We start from the raw sequence: 20,307 nt of genomic DNA on the forward strand, positions 1-20,307 counted from the left end.
CAGGAGCTGAATGGCCTCACTTTGGCCAGTTGTTCTAAACCCCCCCCACCTCCTAACCCCCACTCCCCACCACCCCCAACCTCCCAACCCCCACCACCACCACCCCACACCCCACCCTACCCCCACCCCTGTCTTTGGTGGAAAGGTGCATTCACTGGTGAGCCTGGGTAAGGGGTAGGAGGTGAGGGAGGGAATACATTCATTTGTTCTAAGAAAGTCAAAGACATTGAGAAAACAGCTCAAATCCGGTTTATTGAGTTCATTGGAACTGATGGCTGAACACCCCCCACCCCCCGCAACACACACACACAACACACACAGATTTTCCCAAAGCGTGAGATGGTTTGATAAAAGGTAGTTATGGCAAATAACTCAGACATCAGGAGAGCATGGTGGCTCATGCCTCTTCTCCCACTCTGGAATTCTAAGGCAGGGGCATTGCTGTGAGTGTGAGGTCAACCTGGGGTATAATAACAAGTTTCAGACCAACCCAGGTTACATGGTAATACCTTGTCTCAAAAAAGAGGATTATTTAAACAGCTATCCAATTCTTATCTCTTAAGGAAAGGTTGTATGTCAAAACTTTGACGGTAACTGCATAGTCTTGTAGTGGAGGGAGCAGGAGTTTTGCTTCTCACACTTCTGTCCCCCAGGATGATGATGACACCTGCAACCTTATTCACTAATAGCCCCTAGATTTTGCAGTTACCGTCATTGTCTCCCCCACCTGCCCGTGTCAGTCCCACTCCCACAAGGGCAATCACCTTGTAATTCCAGCATTTCCAGTCCTCAAAGGCTTCCATGCAGAGTCAAAACTAGTGACCTTGAGGAACAGGAATGAATGTTCCAGGAGACAGAGGGAATGTGGAATCCGGAAATTGGTTTCATATTTCTCTGGGTCTGCAGAACACTGTGCCCACCTGCCGGGCCAGAATGCAGATGGGGAACACAGCTCACCCTGGCTCTGGGCAAAGGCTCTTCCCGGGAATCTTTATCATACCAAAACCAGATGCCAGAGCCGGTGACTGCTTATAGCCTCGGCCCTCAGATTCCTTTAATAAAATCCTATTGAATTTTAATATGCTAGTGAAAAAATAAAAATAAAAATAAGACCCAGGGGCTGGTGTTGATACCAACAGACCAAGTAATTTTCGGTAACTAAATTGAAAACATAAAAGTTATATGCTAAAAATAAATGCCTGGCTCCCTCCTCCCAAAAATTAGAATTTAGAGTTGGAATGACAGAATGTTTACCTACCATGAGCCAGCCCTGGGATCCGTCCCCCCACTACAACCCAAGAAACGGCAGCTCCCTCATTGAAAGCCTACATGATGGGAGGAAGGGACAAGTTGGGGAAGGGCAGGGGTACACTTGGGGTTTGGGTTGTATTTCTGTAGACTTTGGGTCTCAGTTCATTGGTGCCTTTTTTTCACGTTTTGTGGTCACACGTGATTACAGCTGGCACGATTTACACAAATGCCACTCTTTCTCCCTTCTCCCAATCCAAGTTCTTCAGAAAAATGGACTTTGGTCACAAAGATTGTCTCCTCGGTATCTAGGGAGGACCTCGGGCTTTGGGTGTGGAGGGCTATGTGCTCATTGAAGAGAGTTCTGGAAGAGTCTGGCTAGTGTCGGATTCACACGCAAGACCCCCTGGACCACAATCTGTACTGTCCATATGTGTCCCCTCCCAGAACATAAGCATGATACTATGTTTATTTGATAGAATGTGATGGTGGTGGAGCATTGGGACATAGAAAGCGCCCCTGTCCTTGAAGACTTTTTTTTTTTTTTTTTTTTTTTTTTTTTTTTTTTTTTTTTTTTTGGGGGGGGGGGCCGAACCCCGGGCCTTTCCCTTCCTGGGCAACCCCTCCCCCTGCGCCAAAACCCCCCCCCCCCTTTTTTTTTTTTTTTTTTTTTTTTTTTTTTTGAGCTGGGGACCAAACCAGGGGCCTTGGCTTGCTAGGCAAGCACTCTACCACTCAGCTAAATCCCCAACCCCCCTTGAAGACTTCTATCATCATGTCCACTGTTCTCTCAGATTCTGCCGATAGCCAGGCAGCTGGTAAAAACCAGACCAGTTTATTTATTCATTTCCTCTTCTTGAGCTGGTGGATTGGGGAGGGGAGATCAGATAGACTCTTGCTAGGGTAGCACAAACTAGCCCTGGATTCACCATGTACGTAGTTCAGGCTGGCCTTGAACTCTAGATCCTCTGGCCTTAAGCTCTTGAGTGCTGAGACTGAAGGTGTGAAACACTCCACCCAGCTAGCCCAGTGTGTGGTTGGTTGGCTTTTGTTTTTTTTTTTTTTTAAACCTCAGGACAAATTCTGTTAGCTCTCTTATTTCAAAGAGAACACTTTGATGCCAAGGCGGGCATCATTTCAACTTCTAGCAATCATGGCCTCACAACTTAGGAAACTCTTCTCCTGTGACACACAGCCCACAGAAACCCCCGGGGCCTCTGGACAGACTACAAGCCCTACCAGGGTCTACACATGAGCCAGTTCCATCATCACGGGGCCTCCCTGGCGCTTCCTCTTCTAGCCATGAGGCAGCCACAGGCTTGCCCGGCCCTGCCTTTGCTCTCATCACCAGGCACTTCCCTGTATAATGGTCGCAGGCTGTCACCCCACTGGGCCACGGCAGCAGCACGCCGCAACATTCCAGTGCCAGCCAAGGGCATCCAGCAGAGAGCTGCGTGGCAGTCAGAACGGCCGGAATAATTGGAATTTGTTGTTTGTTTTAATAGGCCAGAGCCGTAAGACTCTATCTGACTGCCCTCTTCTATTAATAGCAGTCAACAGTCTAGGACTCGGAGGAGAGATTGTTTTTAAATAACATTGGTTGAACATGCGTTGACAGCATCGTAAAGGGAGCGGTTGGCCGTGTTGCTCCAGAAGAAATAAGCCAGTGACAGGGAAAGATAATAGAAATGTCAGCTTTCTGTCGCTAAAGGACAGAGGAAGGGTGCTCAGAGGGGGAATGCCAGGAGACAGCTAACTGAACATGATTTTCAGTCTCCTCCTTCCTCACAAAGTTCGTTCTCCACGGTATAAATGTGGCATCATTCAACTCTATGTCGGCTCACCAGCCTTACAGGTGACCTTCTGGAAGAAACCCTCAAAACTCCTAACATACCCCATCCCCTCAGGCCAGAGGCTTCTACTATTCGCAAATGCTTGTCTGTGTGCCTAAAACACACAGGCACATATGCATCTGTAGACACACGTGGGTATCTGTGTCTACATAACGCGTATGTGCGCACACACATATGTGTTATAAACCCATTCTGCAGACTGCGCTTAATTCAAGACAGAGATGTCGACTTGCCAATCCAAGTTTAGACAGAATCCTTGCTTAAGGTGCCTGTCTCCCACTGGGTGGAGGACAGACAGAGAAAATCTACAGCAGGCACCCGCAGCTACACGGACAGCCAAGATGGATTAAGAAAGACAGGCTGTTGGGTAGTTGAAAGAGACAATAAAGACTCCCAGAATCCCAGAGCTAGGCACGCAGGGTTCTGACCCCCTCTCCATCTTGCTGTCTAACACATCACTTGTCTTCCTGGGCTCATTTTCCACATTGACGAGTCTGTGCATGGAACCATGGTCTAAAGTCCTCCGTTGACTGGGCCCCACCTTTCTCCCTCCCTGCAGCTCAGCCAAAGACCCACGGTGGAAGAACTCCGGGAGAGGAAGATCCTTATTCGTTTCAGTGACTATGTGGAGGTGGCAGACGCCCAAGACTATGACCGAAGGGCAGACAAGCCATGGACCCGCCTCACCGCTGCAGACAAAGTAAGCAGAGGCTGTGAGAAAAAGGAGATCGTTATCTGTGGGGAGGGCAGTAGCCCCGCCTCCGCCGTACCCTAAAACCGCTGCATCCTCTAAGCTGCTCACAGGAGCCATCGGGTGACCTGTTCCAAAGTCTCCCAGTCTGTTCTTCATTTGGAGAACACAGAACAGGCACAATAGTGCGTTTACTTCCTGGGAGAAAGGAAGGACAGTATCTCGCTCTCTTTGCTGTGGCTGTGACAGAATATTTGAGGCCTGATAATTTTGTACAGAGAGGTCATTTAAAGACTCTGGGATCTAGAAAGCTCAAGGTCAGGCAGCCTCATCTGGTGAGAACCTCACTCAGCTACACGATGGGACATAAATCAGGAGGAAGGACACGTGCCAGAGAGAAAACATAGCAAGTAGCCTTACTTTGTAGCCATTCCATCCTCCTTTAACTGATCCTGTCTTCTGATAAAGGCACGGTCCCTCTTAACAACCGATTACCCCTGAGAGGCTCTACCACTGCTCCACACGGTGGCATTGAGAAATAGAGGTTTGACCCAAGATTCTTCAGTTCCCCTGCCCCATAGCATGTCAGGGGACTGTGCCCAGAAAGACAGAATAACCCAGGACCAGGCCCAGAGCCATTCTTAACATGAGCCCACAGCCTTATCACTCACTGGCTCTGTGTGTCCTGACACCTCTCCGGGCATCCAGTGGGAGAATTGCAAAAGGGAGGTGACATCAAAGTCACTATGCAGGCCGTCTGTAACCCCACAGGATACATAGGGTGCAGAGACCTCATAAAGCACAGCCAGCTCCATTAGACCCTCATGGCATTCCCAAAGAAGGGAAGTCCTGGAAGCTTTGACAGAACACCCCAGGTGACAAGTATTTTGTACCCAATAGTGCGGGAGAACAAAAGTACTGTTAGACCTGACAAACAGAGATGCCCTCCCGCCTCTTCAGCATACTGACCAGCTGCTATTCTTCCAGGCCGCCATTCGGAAGGAACTCAATGAGTTTAAAAGTACCGAAATGGAAGTCCACGAGTTAAGTAGACACCTAACCAGGTTAGTACTGATGGCACCGGCTCGCACATCCCAGCACCACAGAACGACCCTTGTTTTCCCGTTTCTTGACCTTACTTGATTTTTGTTTGAGACACAGCTGACCTGGCTCTCACTACATAGCCCAGACTGCCCAGGAACTTAAAGCAATCCTCCAGCCTCAGCCTCCTGGGGTGCTAGCCTTGCAGGTGTGTGACACCATGCCCAGTTATGTCAATATTTACTCTCAAGCAAATGATCTTTTTTTTGTCCTGGATCACCAAGTGGGTTTTGTGGCTAAGATGGGAGAAGATAAGAGAGAAGGACATCAAGTCCTACTTTGAAGTTACTAGAATGAGAGCAGTGAGCCTACTTCCAGCACTGGGGAGGAAGAGTTAGACAGATCTCGGTTGAGTTTGTGGCCAGCCTGGTCTACGTAGTGAATTGCAAGCCTGCCAGGGCTCCACCCAATGCAACAAAACAAAAACAAAACAACAAAAGAGGTTTTGAAAAAAAAAAACAAATCCTCAGGTAAAGAATGTTAAAAAATGTTAAAGGCCCAGGCGAAGAGTCACCCTCTGCCTTTTAGTTCACTCCAGTGTAAACTCTGACAAGTGTTGGGTGACCCCAAAGTGGGTTTTTATAAAAACCGATAAGGGCGCTCCCAACATACAGCAGCAGAGACCGAGTGTGGGCAGAACACCAAAGTAGCTCACAGGGCCACCAAAGAGCACTCTGTCACCCTGGGCTCTTCTACCAAGCAGTCTTGTCTAATGTCACTTGGGAAAAATGAGCCGCAGAAGGAATTAGCTACGTGGGGTATTAGTAACTAAGCTTCTGGCTTTGCTAACCACTCCTTTGGAGACCATGTGCAGAAAGAAACAGGACTTTATCAATGTACCTACTGCCGGACTCAGACACACCATTAGGACCTCCATCTTGCTTACATTCAGGAGTCCTAGTGTAACAACCCCCCGACACCCCAGTTTTTGGACTTCCAAGACTCCCCTCTTAGGGCTCTAGATGAGTTCTGTGGAGTTCAAGGGCTTGGGTGCCGCTCTGTGTTTGTGTCGTGGGTGGAAGGTCACTACAGCGTCACTGTTACAGCCAGGGTATCTGAGGAGGGAAAGACACTGTTGTGGGATCTGGGCCTCCGCCATCCCCTGGGCCTTGACAAAGTTCCTTGTTTCCCAGGTTTCATCGACCTTAACAGTGGGATTACTCTTGAGTGCTCTGCTGTCTTCAAAACATAAATTTCTAAGAACCATAAGTGCTGACGTCTGTCCACTTCCCCGTCACCATGTAAATCCGAACTGCCTTTTTTAAAAAAAAAAAAAAAGAAAAAAGAAAGAAGGAAAGAAAAAAAGAGAGAAAAGAAAGAAGAAGAAGAAGAAGAAGGAACGAAAGGAAATACAACCAGGATTCTGTGTGCAGGAACACCATGGTGAGCGCTCCTCAGAGTTGCTGGCACCACTTCTGCTACAGAGAGGTGTCCCAGCCCCCGTCAGGACAACCTGAGGATTATCCAGAAACTGCTTCATCCCCTCTGTCCAGACTCAGCAAGCACCACATTGGTTCAGTCTTCGGTGAACCGCTTCCTCACAAGGGACTGTTGGCCAGAGTCCAAAGAAGCCAAGGGCTTGGCGTGGGAATGGCTAGGCGAAAGTCACAATCCAGCTGCCCTTCTAGATTCCACCAGATATGTGGGCTCCAGATGGGGCGTCAACTTTGGGGGCCCCTTGAGAGGGGGATGCTGGGAAGGGGGGGATGACCTCTCAGCCCCCACCCCCCTGACTCACACACACATGCACAGGCACACACAGGAATGAACATGTGTACACACAAACACACGTGCTTTTTCTTCAGCTGTGTCCTGGGGCAGCCTGTGCTGGAACTTTGATATAAGTCTATGTGTTGTGGGCAGAGGAGGCTAAACCTGAACATGGACTCTGACTCCCAGCCCAAACAGAACTGCCTTCCAGAAGACTCTGATAGGGATAGTGGCTGTCTGCTCAGTTCACATTCATTGACCGGCTTATGTTCAGAAAGCCCAGGGCCATGGGGTGATCTAATGCTTAAATGCCCCTGCTGAGACTCCCTGTGATATTCATGAGTATGAACTGACCAGGGGCTAGGGTCATAAACTCCACGGCCCACGTTTTTCTTTGGCCCTGGAAACACACCTAGGACAGTGGTGATGTGGCTTGGCAGTTAATAGCTTCTGAGTGCCAATGCACGGAGGCCAGTGCAGGGGACCAACATCCCACTGCCATTCCAGAGCCTTCCACTCTTCTGTCTTTGCACTGAAGAGTTTCTGCAGAGAGATCCACATCTCAGCAGGGTTAGCACTGGGCAAAACGTTGCCAGCCATGACTGTCTATGGTGTCCCTGACTGCTCCACTTATCCAGAGAGACCTTGTCCCTGCCTCCCCTCTCAGAATATGCCTCCAGTTGCCCTGTTGACAGGACCCCTGAAGGATTGGGTATGCACTGAGGGGAGGGCACCCTAGACCCTAAGGAGTCCTCTGCAACACTGTTTTTCTTCCGAACTAAGCTCACAGACCCTTGGGTGCAAAGTTCTGCCCCAACCCCCCCGGGGGTGTGTCCAGCTTTCAGAGTCACCACGGTGTCACTAGGTGATGGCTTACTCCCTAACCCACCTGGCATTTAGAAAGATGCCAGATGGCCAGGCTGGCCAACCACAAAAGAGTTATCCCCTTGTCAAACCAGTTGGGACCGTGTTACTCTTAGGATACAGCCTAAGTGAGGTCATTCAGTTCTCTGGAGCGTTAACGGTCAGTTGCTAACCCAGGAAGCAGAGTTAGAGGAAAGCTTAGAGCAGCCCTACAGGTAGGGCTGCTGCTCTCCTGGCACCGTCTGGATGGAGTACACCTCTATCCAGAGCAAAGACAACACCATTACTGGGTATTATTATTATTATTATTATTATTATTATTATTATTATTATTATTATTATTATTTGAATGTCCAGAGAGGTATTCAGGGAAAATGTAGTGGGGATTTTAGCATGGCCGTACACACGGTCTTCCCAAAAGGCTTACTGACTTTTGAATGTGTACATGGTAGAAGGAAAGATGCAGAAATCTTTCCCTGAACTTCCCTAGGGTGGAGATAGGCACATGTTCTGGGTAGAGGTCCCTGCCTGGCCAGGCCTGAGGGCTGTACTTCCTCTAACTAAATCAGCAGCTGTACTTCAGGCTGCTGTGGTGGCCGAGCCTGACAGGCCTTCCCCAGCCAGGAAGAGTCCTGAGGAACTCCTCCCACAAAGGCCCATGGCTTCCCTGCTGGCCTTGGTTCTAGGGCCCTTCTGACTGCCTGGGAACAGAAATCCCAAACTCACCTACTCTCTGCTGCTAGTCAGCAGCCTTCGTTGTTCCCCATCCCCTTGGCGCGCCCTGAGATGGCCCTTCTCTTTACATACGGAAGAAACCGGACAGAATGTCCACATTGCTTCCTTCAGGGAACATTTGCAGAAGTCACTTGCTCAGAGTTAGGGGAGTGCCTCGCCTAAAAGGTCACAGCCTTCGGGGATGGTTCTTACCCAGGCTCAGCAGCTTCCCCCGCTGTAGGGTGGTACTTCCGGTACTTCCGCTCTCCTGAAAGCCCGGACTCAGTCTTCAGGGAGCTGTAACCACACGTTTCCCCCACTTTGTTAGGACAACTGAAGTGACTCGAATTGTTCCCAAAGTTGACAATTTGACATTAATTACAGGGGGGAATAAAACGCAAGCTAGACGGCTTAAAACATCCCTTTCTGGAAAAAGCTGCGGTTTGCAAGCGAGTTCATCCTGAGCCTGCGCAGTCCCCATCTGAGCCCTGTAGACTTTGGGTTAGCAGGAAAGGAGAAAATGAAATGTGTCAGACCTTAGGTTTTTCTCTCAAAAGAGGCATTGCTGAACCCCCATCCCAGTCCACTCTCCTGACAGAAGAGCCCACCGCTAATAAACTGGCTTTTCCAAAATCCGGATCACTTCATTCCCCAGACCCCCTCGAAGCCCTGCCAGGTTTTTAAACTGCGAGCCTTTCCACCAGTAGAGAAACCAAACCACTCAAGGGTCAGTGTGAGGAGACGCTCCGAGTTTCTTTTTCTCCTGCTTATGAACACGTCTTTGTACTTTTGGAATGAGCATCGTAGTGTGTTGCTTCGATGAATGGGATCCCAGGTTCTCCCTGTGCACAGCCAGTGGGCAGATGTCACCTTTGGTGACTTCTTCCTCCCTTGAGTTTGTTCCTCCCCAGCAGGTTGCTTTCTCCAGTTGCTTCCTGGTGTCTGTACATAGTTCGTCTTTGTATAGGAGTGATTGTGGTGACCGTCGATCCCGTGCCCTCCCGGGGTTCTAACTTAACAGACGACGGCTATACGAGGAAGATGCTGTACATAGAATATAAATTAAACTGGATCTCTGTGGCCTAGGTTTTGTACATACAGAAACTGCATGGTGTTTAAATTATTGTTTCTCTCTGATGATGTATGCAGTTTCTTTAAAAACAAACCAAACCAAAAAAAAAAAAAGTTTAAAAAAAAAAAAAAAAAAGCTTTGACTACTGTGTTGTTTTATCGACCGTCAGCAGGGACCACTAAAAATAGTTGGACTGGGGAAGGGTTGGCAAAGGGGAAGGCGGAAGGTCACCAGTTTCTGGGGAGACCAGCAAGCTCATGTTTGTGGCAGCATTCGGGGTTGGGGGCGGCACTGGTGCACATAGGTTAACTTTCTAGAACGTTTGTATCTTCAACCATTTTGGACGCTTCGAAAATCTCCCAAACATCTGTCCCTGAACAATCTGGGGAGAGCGAATATAAATTAGCGTTTAGGTAATCACTCAGAGGCCTTTGAAACTATGGGGGAGATTGCATCTGTTCTGAATGCACACTTATCATACATATGTGTATATCATATGATACGATGCCTACTGACCCCACAAATACACAGCATTAGGTACTAAGATTTCACGCGTAAGGGAAGATGTCCAACAATCCCAGGTAAATGATGTGATGGTTTTATACCAGGGACTCGAGCAGCCCCCGATCTGAGACGGGAATGGCCCTAGAATTCCACAGACAGACAACTAACTGCATATCCGCGCCTGGTTCTTGAGAACTTGGTCTCTGTCTACAAGAGCAAGCATTCTGTCACATGACCTTCTGGTTTTACCAGGCTGTCTTTTTGAAGGTGCTAAGGAAGCAGAGGGCTGCCGTTTACATGAGGGAAGCAGATGGGTCTCCTGTTCTTGACCCAGTGATGTAAGAAGGCGGCTCTGGGGCAGGGGGAGCACAGGAAGGGACTGCCTGCGTTGAGCTTTTAGAGGATTCACCTGAGATGTTTCTTCACTCTCAAGTACTCAGTAAGTCTGGATGCAGCTGGAGTCCTGCGTTGGGCAATCTCCCAGGGCCTGTGCCACAGCTGAGCTAGGAGCCACTCTTCAGGCACAGGCCACAGAGACCAGGCCACTTGCTGTGTCTGGGACTCGTGAGTGGCTACATGGATGGCATGAGCTGCTGGGAGACAGCAGTAAAGCTCCCATCTCCACGTCTCCCCAGGAAGGCAGAGAACCACGCAGAGGAGTGGCTACAGGCGGGCGGCACAGTGAGTGGTTTACGGGGGTCCTTTCCGGAGGTCCCTAGCTTTCGATCCGTCTTCCCTGGCTGCAGTTTTCTGTGGACATAAAGGGGTGGGAAGTAAATCTTTCTAAAGAGTGCCAAAGAAGCCTTTCCTGGCAGGAGAGAAGAAAAAATGGTCGGGATGAGAATGAAGGGTCTGGTTATGTGTTCCGGTCAAGCAGAAATGGCCTGGTGCCACCGTTCCATTCCCCTAAAGTGGTATCAGTGCTGGCCCGTGCTACCTAACTTCTCCATTCCTCTGTTTCCTCATCTTTCAAAGTGAGGCCTTTGACGTACATGTTCTTTTTTATCGTGTGGATATGAGTAGGCTTGCTTGTACACACAATGAGCATGAGCGGAGGTCAGAGGTCAACCTTGAGTGTCCGTCCTCACACGCCTCCTTTTTAGGGTCTGTTGTTGGCTGGCTGCTGTACGTGTCAGGTCCTTGAAGCATCCCCACCCCCACCCCCGTGCCTCCACCTCCCATCTCACTGTAGAAATGCTGGAATTACTGACAAATCACACCTGACCGTGTGTGGGTTCTAGAGATCCAAATCCGGGTCCCCCGAGTGTGCACAGCAAGCACTTTACCCACTGAGCGGTCTCCTCAGCCTAAATTCTCAAACACGCTTAGAGAGTCAGATCTCGGGGTGGTGTGAGGTTTTGAGGGGTGTTTGGTTTGACACATGGTCTTCCTCTGGAAATGTGAATGGTCTAGAAGTCACTGTGGATCGTGGCTAATCCTCGCTTGGGTGCTGGGATTATAGACCTGAACCCACGTGAGTCCCGAGAAAAGGAAACTTTTGCCAGGTCCCTCAGGGACTCTCAGGTTACTTGCAAATACCAGCATCGGTCTTCTGTCCCCATCCGCCATGGAGGGGCCTGGAGGGCTACCCTCGTAGGATGTTGCTCTTGTAGTGCCTAAAACATACCTCGCCTGGCAGCAAAGAGGCAACTTCAACACAACTATTCATCCAGAGTGTAACCCCTTCAGGCTCGCTCTCTGCCGATGCCCAGTAATCGTCATGCTCGCTTCAGCAGTGTCCCTCTGTGCAGCTATCGCTAGACACCAGGGGTTGGGAAAGGTAGTCTCTCCGCCTTCCCATTCCTCCACACCCCCGGCGCTCTGCCTGGCTGAAATAAAGATGAGGTTCTTATCCATGGAGATGCCTCACAGGTGTGACAGCTGGTGATATTTATGACGCGTAAAGAGAAGAATGCTGACCAAGGTCAGGTGTAGCGTGAGTCCTGCTGAGAGTCCTATCAACAGCGGGAGAGAGCAGCAAGCTGCAGGATGAAGTCGTAATCCAGTCAGCTGGGCCGGCAGAAGTTGCCATCATGGCACCATCAGGGCAAGGATGTTCTCCCTCAGCTGCCCCACAGCCAGTTCTCAGAAGAGCTCTGGGAGACCAGTTGTGCCTGCCATGAGAGCACACTTGGGCCTTTCTACTCGGCACTAGAACCTTCCAGAAGGCTCAGAGGCTCCCAGTGTGCTGGCTCTACACAGCTTAGGATTCAAGCAAGCAGGCCAGAGCAGGAAGCCAGCCTTGGCCAACTGTGTACTTAGCCTTTGGTGCTAAGGGGTAGGGACTCCCTTTCCAAACCACTGGGGGGTGGTCTTTTTGTCGTTGTTTGACACAGGATCTTTTTACATATGCCTGGCTGGCCTGGAACTCACTGTGTAGTTCAGGCTAGCCTCAGACTCATAGAGATCCACTTGTCTTTGCCTCTGAGTGCTAGAATTAAAGCTGGGTGCCACCACACCTGACTCCACGGCACTCTTAAAATACCAGCCATCGCTTTTGCCAGCTCAAGGCCCCGCCCTCAGCCCACGGCTCCCCATCCGTACTTTCATAGGGACAAGTGTCCCTTGTGTTAGTTTAGCTATTGTGGGCATTCCTCACTTCTGTCTCCCTGGCTCAGTGACAGGCACAGAGACAGCAGGACAGACCCCCCTCAATAAAGTGCTTGCTTTGTGACAACGGAAGTGGCTCTGAAGAGGGGAACTGGGACAACGTGTGGGGAAGAGCCAATCAGCCATTGCCAGAACAGCTATACCGGTGGCCATTTCTCCCTGCTATGCACATTCCTCTCTCCATTAAGAACACAGGGAAACTATGGCTAATGGGGAACCTGAAGGAAAGGGATCACAAGTCAAGGCTTGCCTGGGCAACAGCATGAGTTCAAGGCTAACCCGTGTAACTGACTGAAACATTGTTCCCAAATAAAAGGTAAAACCCAGCCTGGGGAGAGAGCTCAGTGGGTTTTACCTGTGAGAGGCCCTGGGTTTCATCTTTAATATTACCAAAACCAAACAAACAAACAAAACCCAGAAGCGAGTGCACATCACACTAGTTTCCATTTTAGACTTGGAGGTCTTGGTGCCCATACTGGCATGACTTCAATCCTATCACAAATTGAAATCCAAGCTCAGGCCACAAGAAGAAAAAGCAAGCAGGCTTCAGGCCACACCGAAGCTGTTCTAAGCAGGGACCCACTGGACCACGCAGTATGAGGTTTTCATGGCTGGGTCTGTTTTAGCCTCACCAGCCCTTTGTCAGGAAGGAGGCGTGGCTCTTTTGTTTCCCCCTTGAGGTAAAGTCTAATGGGGCCCTGTGTGAAGCTCTGTGCTGGGACACTGTGCTGATCACCTCTCTCCTTGGTCCTCATTTCATAAGCTGACAGGACACAGGACAGCAGAGCTACATGAACTCCAGCCTCCTCACCCAGTCCAGCTCCTGTCTCCCCGATCCCTAATGACCTACAAAGGACAATCAGGAAGGTGACAGCTGGAGACACATTCTCTTCCTTCAGTGTTAGGACATTTAATCAGTGTTGAGGACTGGACTGGACCCTTTCCTTCAGTTCGTGGGGATTGAACTTACGGCCTTTTGCTCAGTATTGAGGATTGAACCCAGGTCCTTCTGACTGGATATTGAGTCTAGGTCAATCCTAGGGAAGTTCTCTACCTCTGAGCCACAGAACTGGCCCTTCCTTTTATTGTCTAAGACAGGAGAGGAGGTAAGGGTAGGCAGTGCTGGAGCACACCTTTGAGTCCAGCACTTGGGGGGCAGAGGCTGCTCTACAGGATGAGTTCCGGGACAGCCAGGGCTACACGAGAAAGTCTGTGTCAAAACAAAACAAAGACAGGAGCTCAGTAGGCCAAGCTGCCCTGAACTCAGTCTCTAGAACCGGCGGATCTCAAACTTGCCGTTCTTCTACCTCAGTCTCAGTCTGTGACACCTCGCCTGGCTTAAACCGGCGATAAGGTGCAACCGCTTTGCTAGGGTCACGACAGCAGCAGCTGGAAGCTCAACACTAAAGCAAACTGGAATCTGTTTTTAATGTCAAAGAAGTCTGGAGGTAGCTAGGAAGGGCTTGCATGATGTTTCCATGACGCCGTGCATCGTGGATCCATTTCTCTGCCCTCCCTAACCTTTATAATGTGACTTTTACCCGTAAGGTTACCTGATGGTCCAAGATGACCTCTAAAGTTCCAGCCATTACTAATGGGTTCTAGCCTGGAAGAGAGAGGCAAGATCATCTGCCATCTGAGTAAATCCTCCCTGTGCCTTCGAGAGAGGACAGGGATGCATACATGCACCGTCCATTTTAGGGGCAGAGGGCCATGGCGTCCATGCTCTGAGACAGGTCTCTCACTGGCCTGAAACTCTGTCCCTGGTCTGTCCTGCAGCCTTCTATGGACGTACCCATCTCTGTCTCCCATTTTGCCTTCTCTGCCATCACAGACACACACCACTATGCCCCCACTTTGCCCATGGGTTCTGGGGACCCAAACTCAGGTCCTCATGCTTGGGAGACAAGCACTTTACCAACTGATCCATCTCCCCAACCTAGTAAGTCCTCTTTCACAAATTATTCTGAAAGGCCTGTGGTCACCTTCTACCCCTGCCAACAAAAGACCCTGGGAAAGCCTGGAAAACAGATCTGTCTATTAAGAAAGAAGGGGAAGGCGGGTACTGGTTAAAGGGCCATCAGGTCGTGGGTCAGTTCCCAACAGCAATCCTTGGTGATGAGATCTGTGATAAGTTATCGCCATTAAACCACTTCCCATGATCTGGAGGGGAGAAAGAAGCCTAAAGAGAACATGACCGAACTATTCCTGGTTGGAAGCCCTTCATATGCTTTTAGCAATGCTTTAGGAATAAGCTCAGGCTAGTCATCTGTCTACCTGTCTGTCTGTCCATCATATCTATCGTCTGTCTGTCAGGATCTCCTATAGACCAGGCTAGCCTTAAACTCACTTTGTAGCGGATGATGACCTTGATCTCCTGATCCTCCTGCTTCAATCTCCCACATGCTAGGCTTTGAGGCATGAACCACCCACCACACCTAGCCTCACTGTTTAAAATTCGAAAACAGCTCTGGCAAGTTGCATCTCTGTTCTAACCCTTTACCCAGCAGAGTTAAGTCTTGCCTTAGCTAAAATCTACAGGTCCTCAGTCCTTGCTATGCAAACAGTGGCTTCTGATATTGGGAGCCTTGTCAGGTACCTCAGGGGAAACATAGATCAATCCCCCGATCCCCCCAGACCTTCAGTGTGAACTCAGCATCAGTGAAGTCCAGGAGATTCCATGCGCAAACCTGAGACCCCTGCTGTTAGGGTTTGGGTGGCAGAAGGAGTAACTTTGCAGGTCATGGAAAGTCAAACCCTGCAACACTTATTGGGGGAAGGAGCCCTCAGGGCAGGGACGAGAGTGGGGGCAGAGAGAGACAGGTGAAAGCAGAGAGTAAGAGAGAGTAGGCTGTAATGGCAGGAACCTTTGAAAGGGGGCTGGTGTGGCATTTGGCAGCTGGTGACAGCATGGCTGTTGGCCCTGAGTTGCTGAAAGCAGGCTGGGGAGCACCTGGTTCTGAAATGTGTGTGGTTCCTAACACTGGTTTCCCTGCAGTGTCTTACAGAATGTAGGATGGATATCTGTTTCCCTAAACGTGCTTCTCAGGGAGGCATTGTATCCAGCTACCAGACAGAAAGTACTTTACCCATACAGTTTTTCTTTTATTTTTCTCTTTTTTTTGGGGGGATGGGGGTGGAGGATTATCCATTATTGGTTTTTTTGGTTTTTTGTTGTTGTTGTTGTTGTTGTTGTTGTTCTTGAGGGGTAGAGGGGTTAATATTTTATGCTTAACTGGAATTTTTTTCATACAAAATATTCTGGTCACACTTTCTCCTCCCCTAACTCCTATAAGTTCCTCCCAATAAAAAAAAAAGTCACACATAAAAACACACAAGAAACACAAAAACACAAAATCAGAAACCATAAAATACAAGCAAAAAAAACCAATAAGACAAAAAAAAAAAAACCACTCAGAAAGCAATATGAGACAAAAACTCTACAATACCATTGAGTTGGTTTTGTATCGGTCATCTACTGAGGGCCATGGAATCTGCCCTTAGATGCTGTGCTTGAACTCTTCGAGACTCCAGTGAAGAAAGCCATGTTTTCCTTTGCAAGTGGGTATCAAGCTTGTTGGTCGGGAGTGGGAGCCCACATCTCCCCTATTCCCCGTCTCAGGGCTGGGACCCCATCGGATTCGAACCTACACAGGCCCTGTTCAGACTGCCACAGTCTCTGGGAGTTCATAGCCCACCTTGTTTTTTGAGACACGTTCTTCACTAGCCTTGAACTCCCCAAGTTGGCTAGACGGGGGAGACCATTGAGCCCACAGCTGTGGGATTACAAGTAAATTCTACCACCATGCCCAGTTATTGTTTAGATGTGGATTCTGCAAAGACGGAACTCTGGTCTTTGTGCTTGCTTGCGTGTCCTAGGTAGGACTATCACTGAACTACATCTCCCAACCACATAGAGTTTTTAGACTTAGAGGAGAGGTAGTGAGTGCCTTCTAGCCAGGCAGCTGGAACCCAGGGTCTGGCTTACTCATCTAAGGTGGTGACCTCTTTCACCTGGCGTGCACCCGGAACTTCCTGTCTCTTATCTCCCTGCTGGCTGACCAGCAGGCTCCTTTTGCAGGCTCCCTTGGGTTCTGACATTCCTCAGGCTGAGGCATGCCTTCTCTGTGATCCTGTGATCGGTCAGCCTTAGCAGCCACAGACTCTAATTGCTCTCTCTGACTTGGGTTCACTCAACCGTCACATGATCTGACAACCTCAGTTCAGCTATAGAGACCAGATATTAAGCACCCTAATCCCCACTCCCCCGATGTAGTCAGAGATAAACCCAACTTCTGCCTGCCTCTAGTCTTCCACCTCCCAGGAGGAAGCCAGGCAAAGCCAGCTTCCAGTAGACTTGTGGGTTGGATCAGACTTGGTATGAATGCTCGCAGGAAAGACCCGACCGTGGAAATGGTTTGCTGGGTGTATCAGTGTGATGCTTCCCTTTCTGTGTGCCCTCCCACCACCTCCCACCCCATGAAAGGGCTGTCCCGCTATAGCAGTTGGCAGAAATTACAAGTAAATGGTGCAGAGCAGGGCACTCAGACATAGCTGGGCAGGTGTCCCAATCCCTCAGCCCTGCAAGGCAGGTTTCTGATAAGTACTCAGGCTGAACGGAGTGCAAGGCTTCTGGGGTGTCCTTGCCACAAGGAAAATGCACTCTTGTGTTGATGCATGCTCACCAGTGGCCCTGGGGCTACTGGTTGGTCCATGGCTGAACCGGATCCACAAATTTGAGAATCAAGCCAAGAGACTGGCTCAAATATATGCACCATAGAAACGTAGTGTCTCTGAGAACCAGAGACAGAAGCATTCAGCTCTCCCACCCAACATCTGACTTGAGCCTTAGAGACAGAAAGACAGCGCCTTCCATGGGGTAGAAGGGGTATGGCTCAAGGCAAAGACAGTATGTCTAAGGTGGGCATCAGGGGGAGGCCACTGAGAACTACACTGGATGAAATGGTGCCGGGCATAGCCATTAACAAGCCTTGGTCTTGGTGATGATATGGGAAGTTTAATCACACCAAGTGGGTAGAGGTGCCTGATAGGTACCAGGGTGCTGCTGGGCGAAAGAGATTGCTGCTAATGTTCTATGGCACAAGATAACTGTAACCCACAATTAAAGAGTAGAGAGGGTTTAGAATGTTCCTGGCACATAAGCGTCTAAGGTAATAACTATGCCAATGATCCTCATACAGTGGCCACGCAGTGTATGCATACCCTGAAATGTTCTCACATCCCACAAACATGCACAAGTGCCGTTGTATTCATTTACAGATATATGTAAGGAATGGGGAGGCAGTATAATGGATAGAGCAAGCGTGAAGACCCGAGTTCAGATCCCTAGAACCCATGTAAACCGGATACAATCCTGTGTGTCTGTGATCCCAGCACCCCTACAGCAAGATGGGACATAGGAGAACTCCAGAAGCTTGAGGACTCGCTAGCTTGGTGTATGGTGTGGCAAACAAGAGTCCTTGCCTGTCTCAAACAAGGTGAGAGGAGAGGACCACTACCTGAGGCTGTTCTCTGACTTCCACCTATGTGTACACACGCACCTCCCAACGCACGCATACATCACACGTACACAAAGGACACATTTATTTCTGTATGTTCTAGGGTGGGGATTTGTGACATCATTTGCTCAGCAAGCACAAGGCCCTGGGTTCCATCCGAAGCCATCAAACAATGAAGAAGAGGAAGAGGAGGAGGGGGAGGAGGAGGAGGAGGAGGAGGGAAAGGAAGGAAGGAAGGAAGGAAGGAAGGAAGGAAGGAAGGAAGGAAGGAAGGACGGACAGAAAGGAAGGAAGGACAGACGAGAGTCTCAGATAGCCCAAACCAGTCCTGCAAACTGGATGATTTCTTAAACGCTAGAGGCAAAGAGGAAATGAAGTGTGCTTTCAGCCCAGAAGTTTGCAAGGGCCTCTCCTGAGCAGGAAGCTGAGATAGATCTTGAAGGATAAAATGGATCAACAGCCACACTCTTCTTGGCTAACCATAGGGCTACAGGAATTCCCATTCCACAGTGCTCTGGGGGGGCTTTTGCTTTTGTGGGGAGAGTTTTACTTCATTTTTGTTTGTTATGAGACAGGGTCTCACGTAGCCCAGGTTGGCTCTGAACTCATTATCCTCACATCCAAGGAGGTGGGAGCATACCTGGGATCCACCACATCTCGCTGTGATCTGGTGTTCCCAGAGACCACACGTGATGCGCACCAATCTGCATGCGATAGGATGTGGGTAAGAGTCCAAGCATGAGGCTAAGGAAGGAAAACCGAGTGATGGGCTTGGAGCACAGAATCAGGGCCAGCTGCAGAGCCCGGCTCCCTTATCCAAAGGCAATCCTGACAGCTCTCCTCCCATTCCAGTCACTAGCTCAGGAGGTGAAAGGTGCTCTCAGCTTCTGGAAGGAAGCAGATGTGGTCACTGCTTACATTCTATTGTGTAATCAGCCCTCAGTGGGAAGGCCCCAGGCGTCCTCTCCAGCAACCCAGCGCTCAGTTCAGCACTGACTCATACATAGAAATAAGCTCACATTTAAGTCACGATGGGGAGACTGAGGAGTCAGATACCAAGAGGTAGGGGTAGCATTTAAGAGCAGATCATTCAAAGTCCCTGCTCCATACCTGCCTCCCTCAAAAGTGCCAACTGCCGTGAGGGCAAAGCCACACACGTTCCAACGCACAGTCAGACCCCCACATACACGAGGCATACTTACACACAACAATTGTACAACTAGCATACATTCCGCATGTACATATATCCAACACACAGACACATGCCACACACTTACTCCCTACATACTCTACACGCACACCTGTTCACACACTCTCACCTCATAGATACCAGTTCCCTTTGACATATTCACTCACTCACACACACACACACACACACACACACACACACACACACACACAGAGTCTCCCCAACATACACACTCATACATTCCTTTCCTTTGTGTTTTCAGTCCTAGTAGACTTAGAGCTTCTGTCATTGGTGTTTAAAGACTCCAGAAGAGACAGAACTGTCCCCGCTTTATCAAGCAGGAGAATCCACATTACAACTCCAGCACTAGCCGTGACTAGCACCCAGGGCTTTACGTAGCCAACATCCCCCTACATCTTGACAATGTTCTGGAGAAACAGAACACAGGCGCTTTTATCAGAGGGGGAGGGTGGCAGGAGGCAGAAGCTAAACACTGAGCTCTCTCCAGATAGTTCTGCCATGAAATACTGGGTCCCTGTGTGCTGGAATTCTCAAAGAGCCCTTGGCTGTTTAGTTTCTAATGAGAAAAATATGCATGGTATCGCACTGAGTCACTTTGTGGACGAAGGTTTCACCAGACGGGGTTTGACAGTGCACACATGCAAGGTGTGGTCTGGGTTCATGACAGTACAGCAGGAGTCCTTGGAAGAACAGCTGCGGCCTCCGAGGCTGCAGCCCTCAGCTGCAGGGCTCCTGTCTGGCCCCCCACGTGCACTCAGGGCAGCCCAGCTCCCAGCATCCAGGGTGCGGATTTTCCAATTCTCCTCCAGTTTAGAGGTTCTTTGATATCTCCTGGGACTAGGATTCACCAACACCAGTGGACTTCAACACATCTATTTCACTAAGAAATGTGTTCAAATGATACAGACGGACTAAAGCAAGGAACCTGTGTTGGGGAGATGGCGCGGTTCATCTTTTGCTGTGCAAGCCTGAGGACACAAGTCCCACCCCCAGCACACAAATAGAAAGCTGAACACGGTAGCATGTGCTGTGATCTCCAGGCTGGTGAGGCGAGACGGGAGGGTCCCTGATGCCTACAACCCATGGAGCCTAGCTAACACACCAGCAAGGTCCCCGTCTCAAAGGTCCTGTGTCACAAAACAAGGTGGATGACTACCCTGAGGGACACCAGAGGTGGGCTTTGTCCTCTACACATGTACCCAAGGACAGTC

The 20,307-nt window shown here is 49.6% G+C and overlaps 1 protein-coding gene across 10 annotated transcripts in view; it reads left to right on the forward strand.

The window, feature by feature from the left end:
- The window catches only part of Phactr1 (phosphatase and actin regulator 1), a 474,784-nt gene extending 465,396 nt beyond the window's left edge, over positions 1-9,388 (forward strand). For 9 of the 10 annotated variants that reach the window (XM_032884873.1, XM_032884876.1, XM_032884872.1 and 6 more), the window contains 3 exons: positions 3,661-3,801; positions 4,780-4,856; positions 6,027-6,223. In XM_032884873.1, coding sequence (XP_032740764.1) covers positions 3,661-3,801; positions 4,780-4,856; positions 6,027-6,042 — 234 coding nt within the window. In that variant the 3' untranslated portion in view covers positions 6,043-6,223. Of the gene's footprint in view, positions 1-3,660; positions 3,802-4,779; positions 4,857-6,026 lie in introns of all 10 variants that reach the window. The other variant, XM_032884879.1, reaches the window with a different exon arrangement.
- Positions 9,389-20,307: the final 10,919 nt, after the last annotated feature.

The sequence above is a fragment of the Rattus rattus genome, chromosome 14 (assembly GCF_011064425.1).
Source record: "Rattus rattus isolate New Zealand chromosome 14, Rrattus_CSIRO_v1, whole genome shotgun sequence".
Lineage (NCBI taxonomy): Eukaryota > Metazoa > Chordata > Mammalia > Rodentia > Muridae > Rattus > Rattus rattus.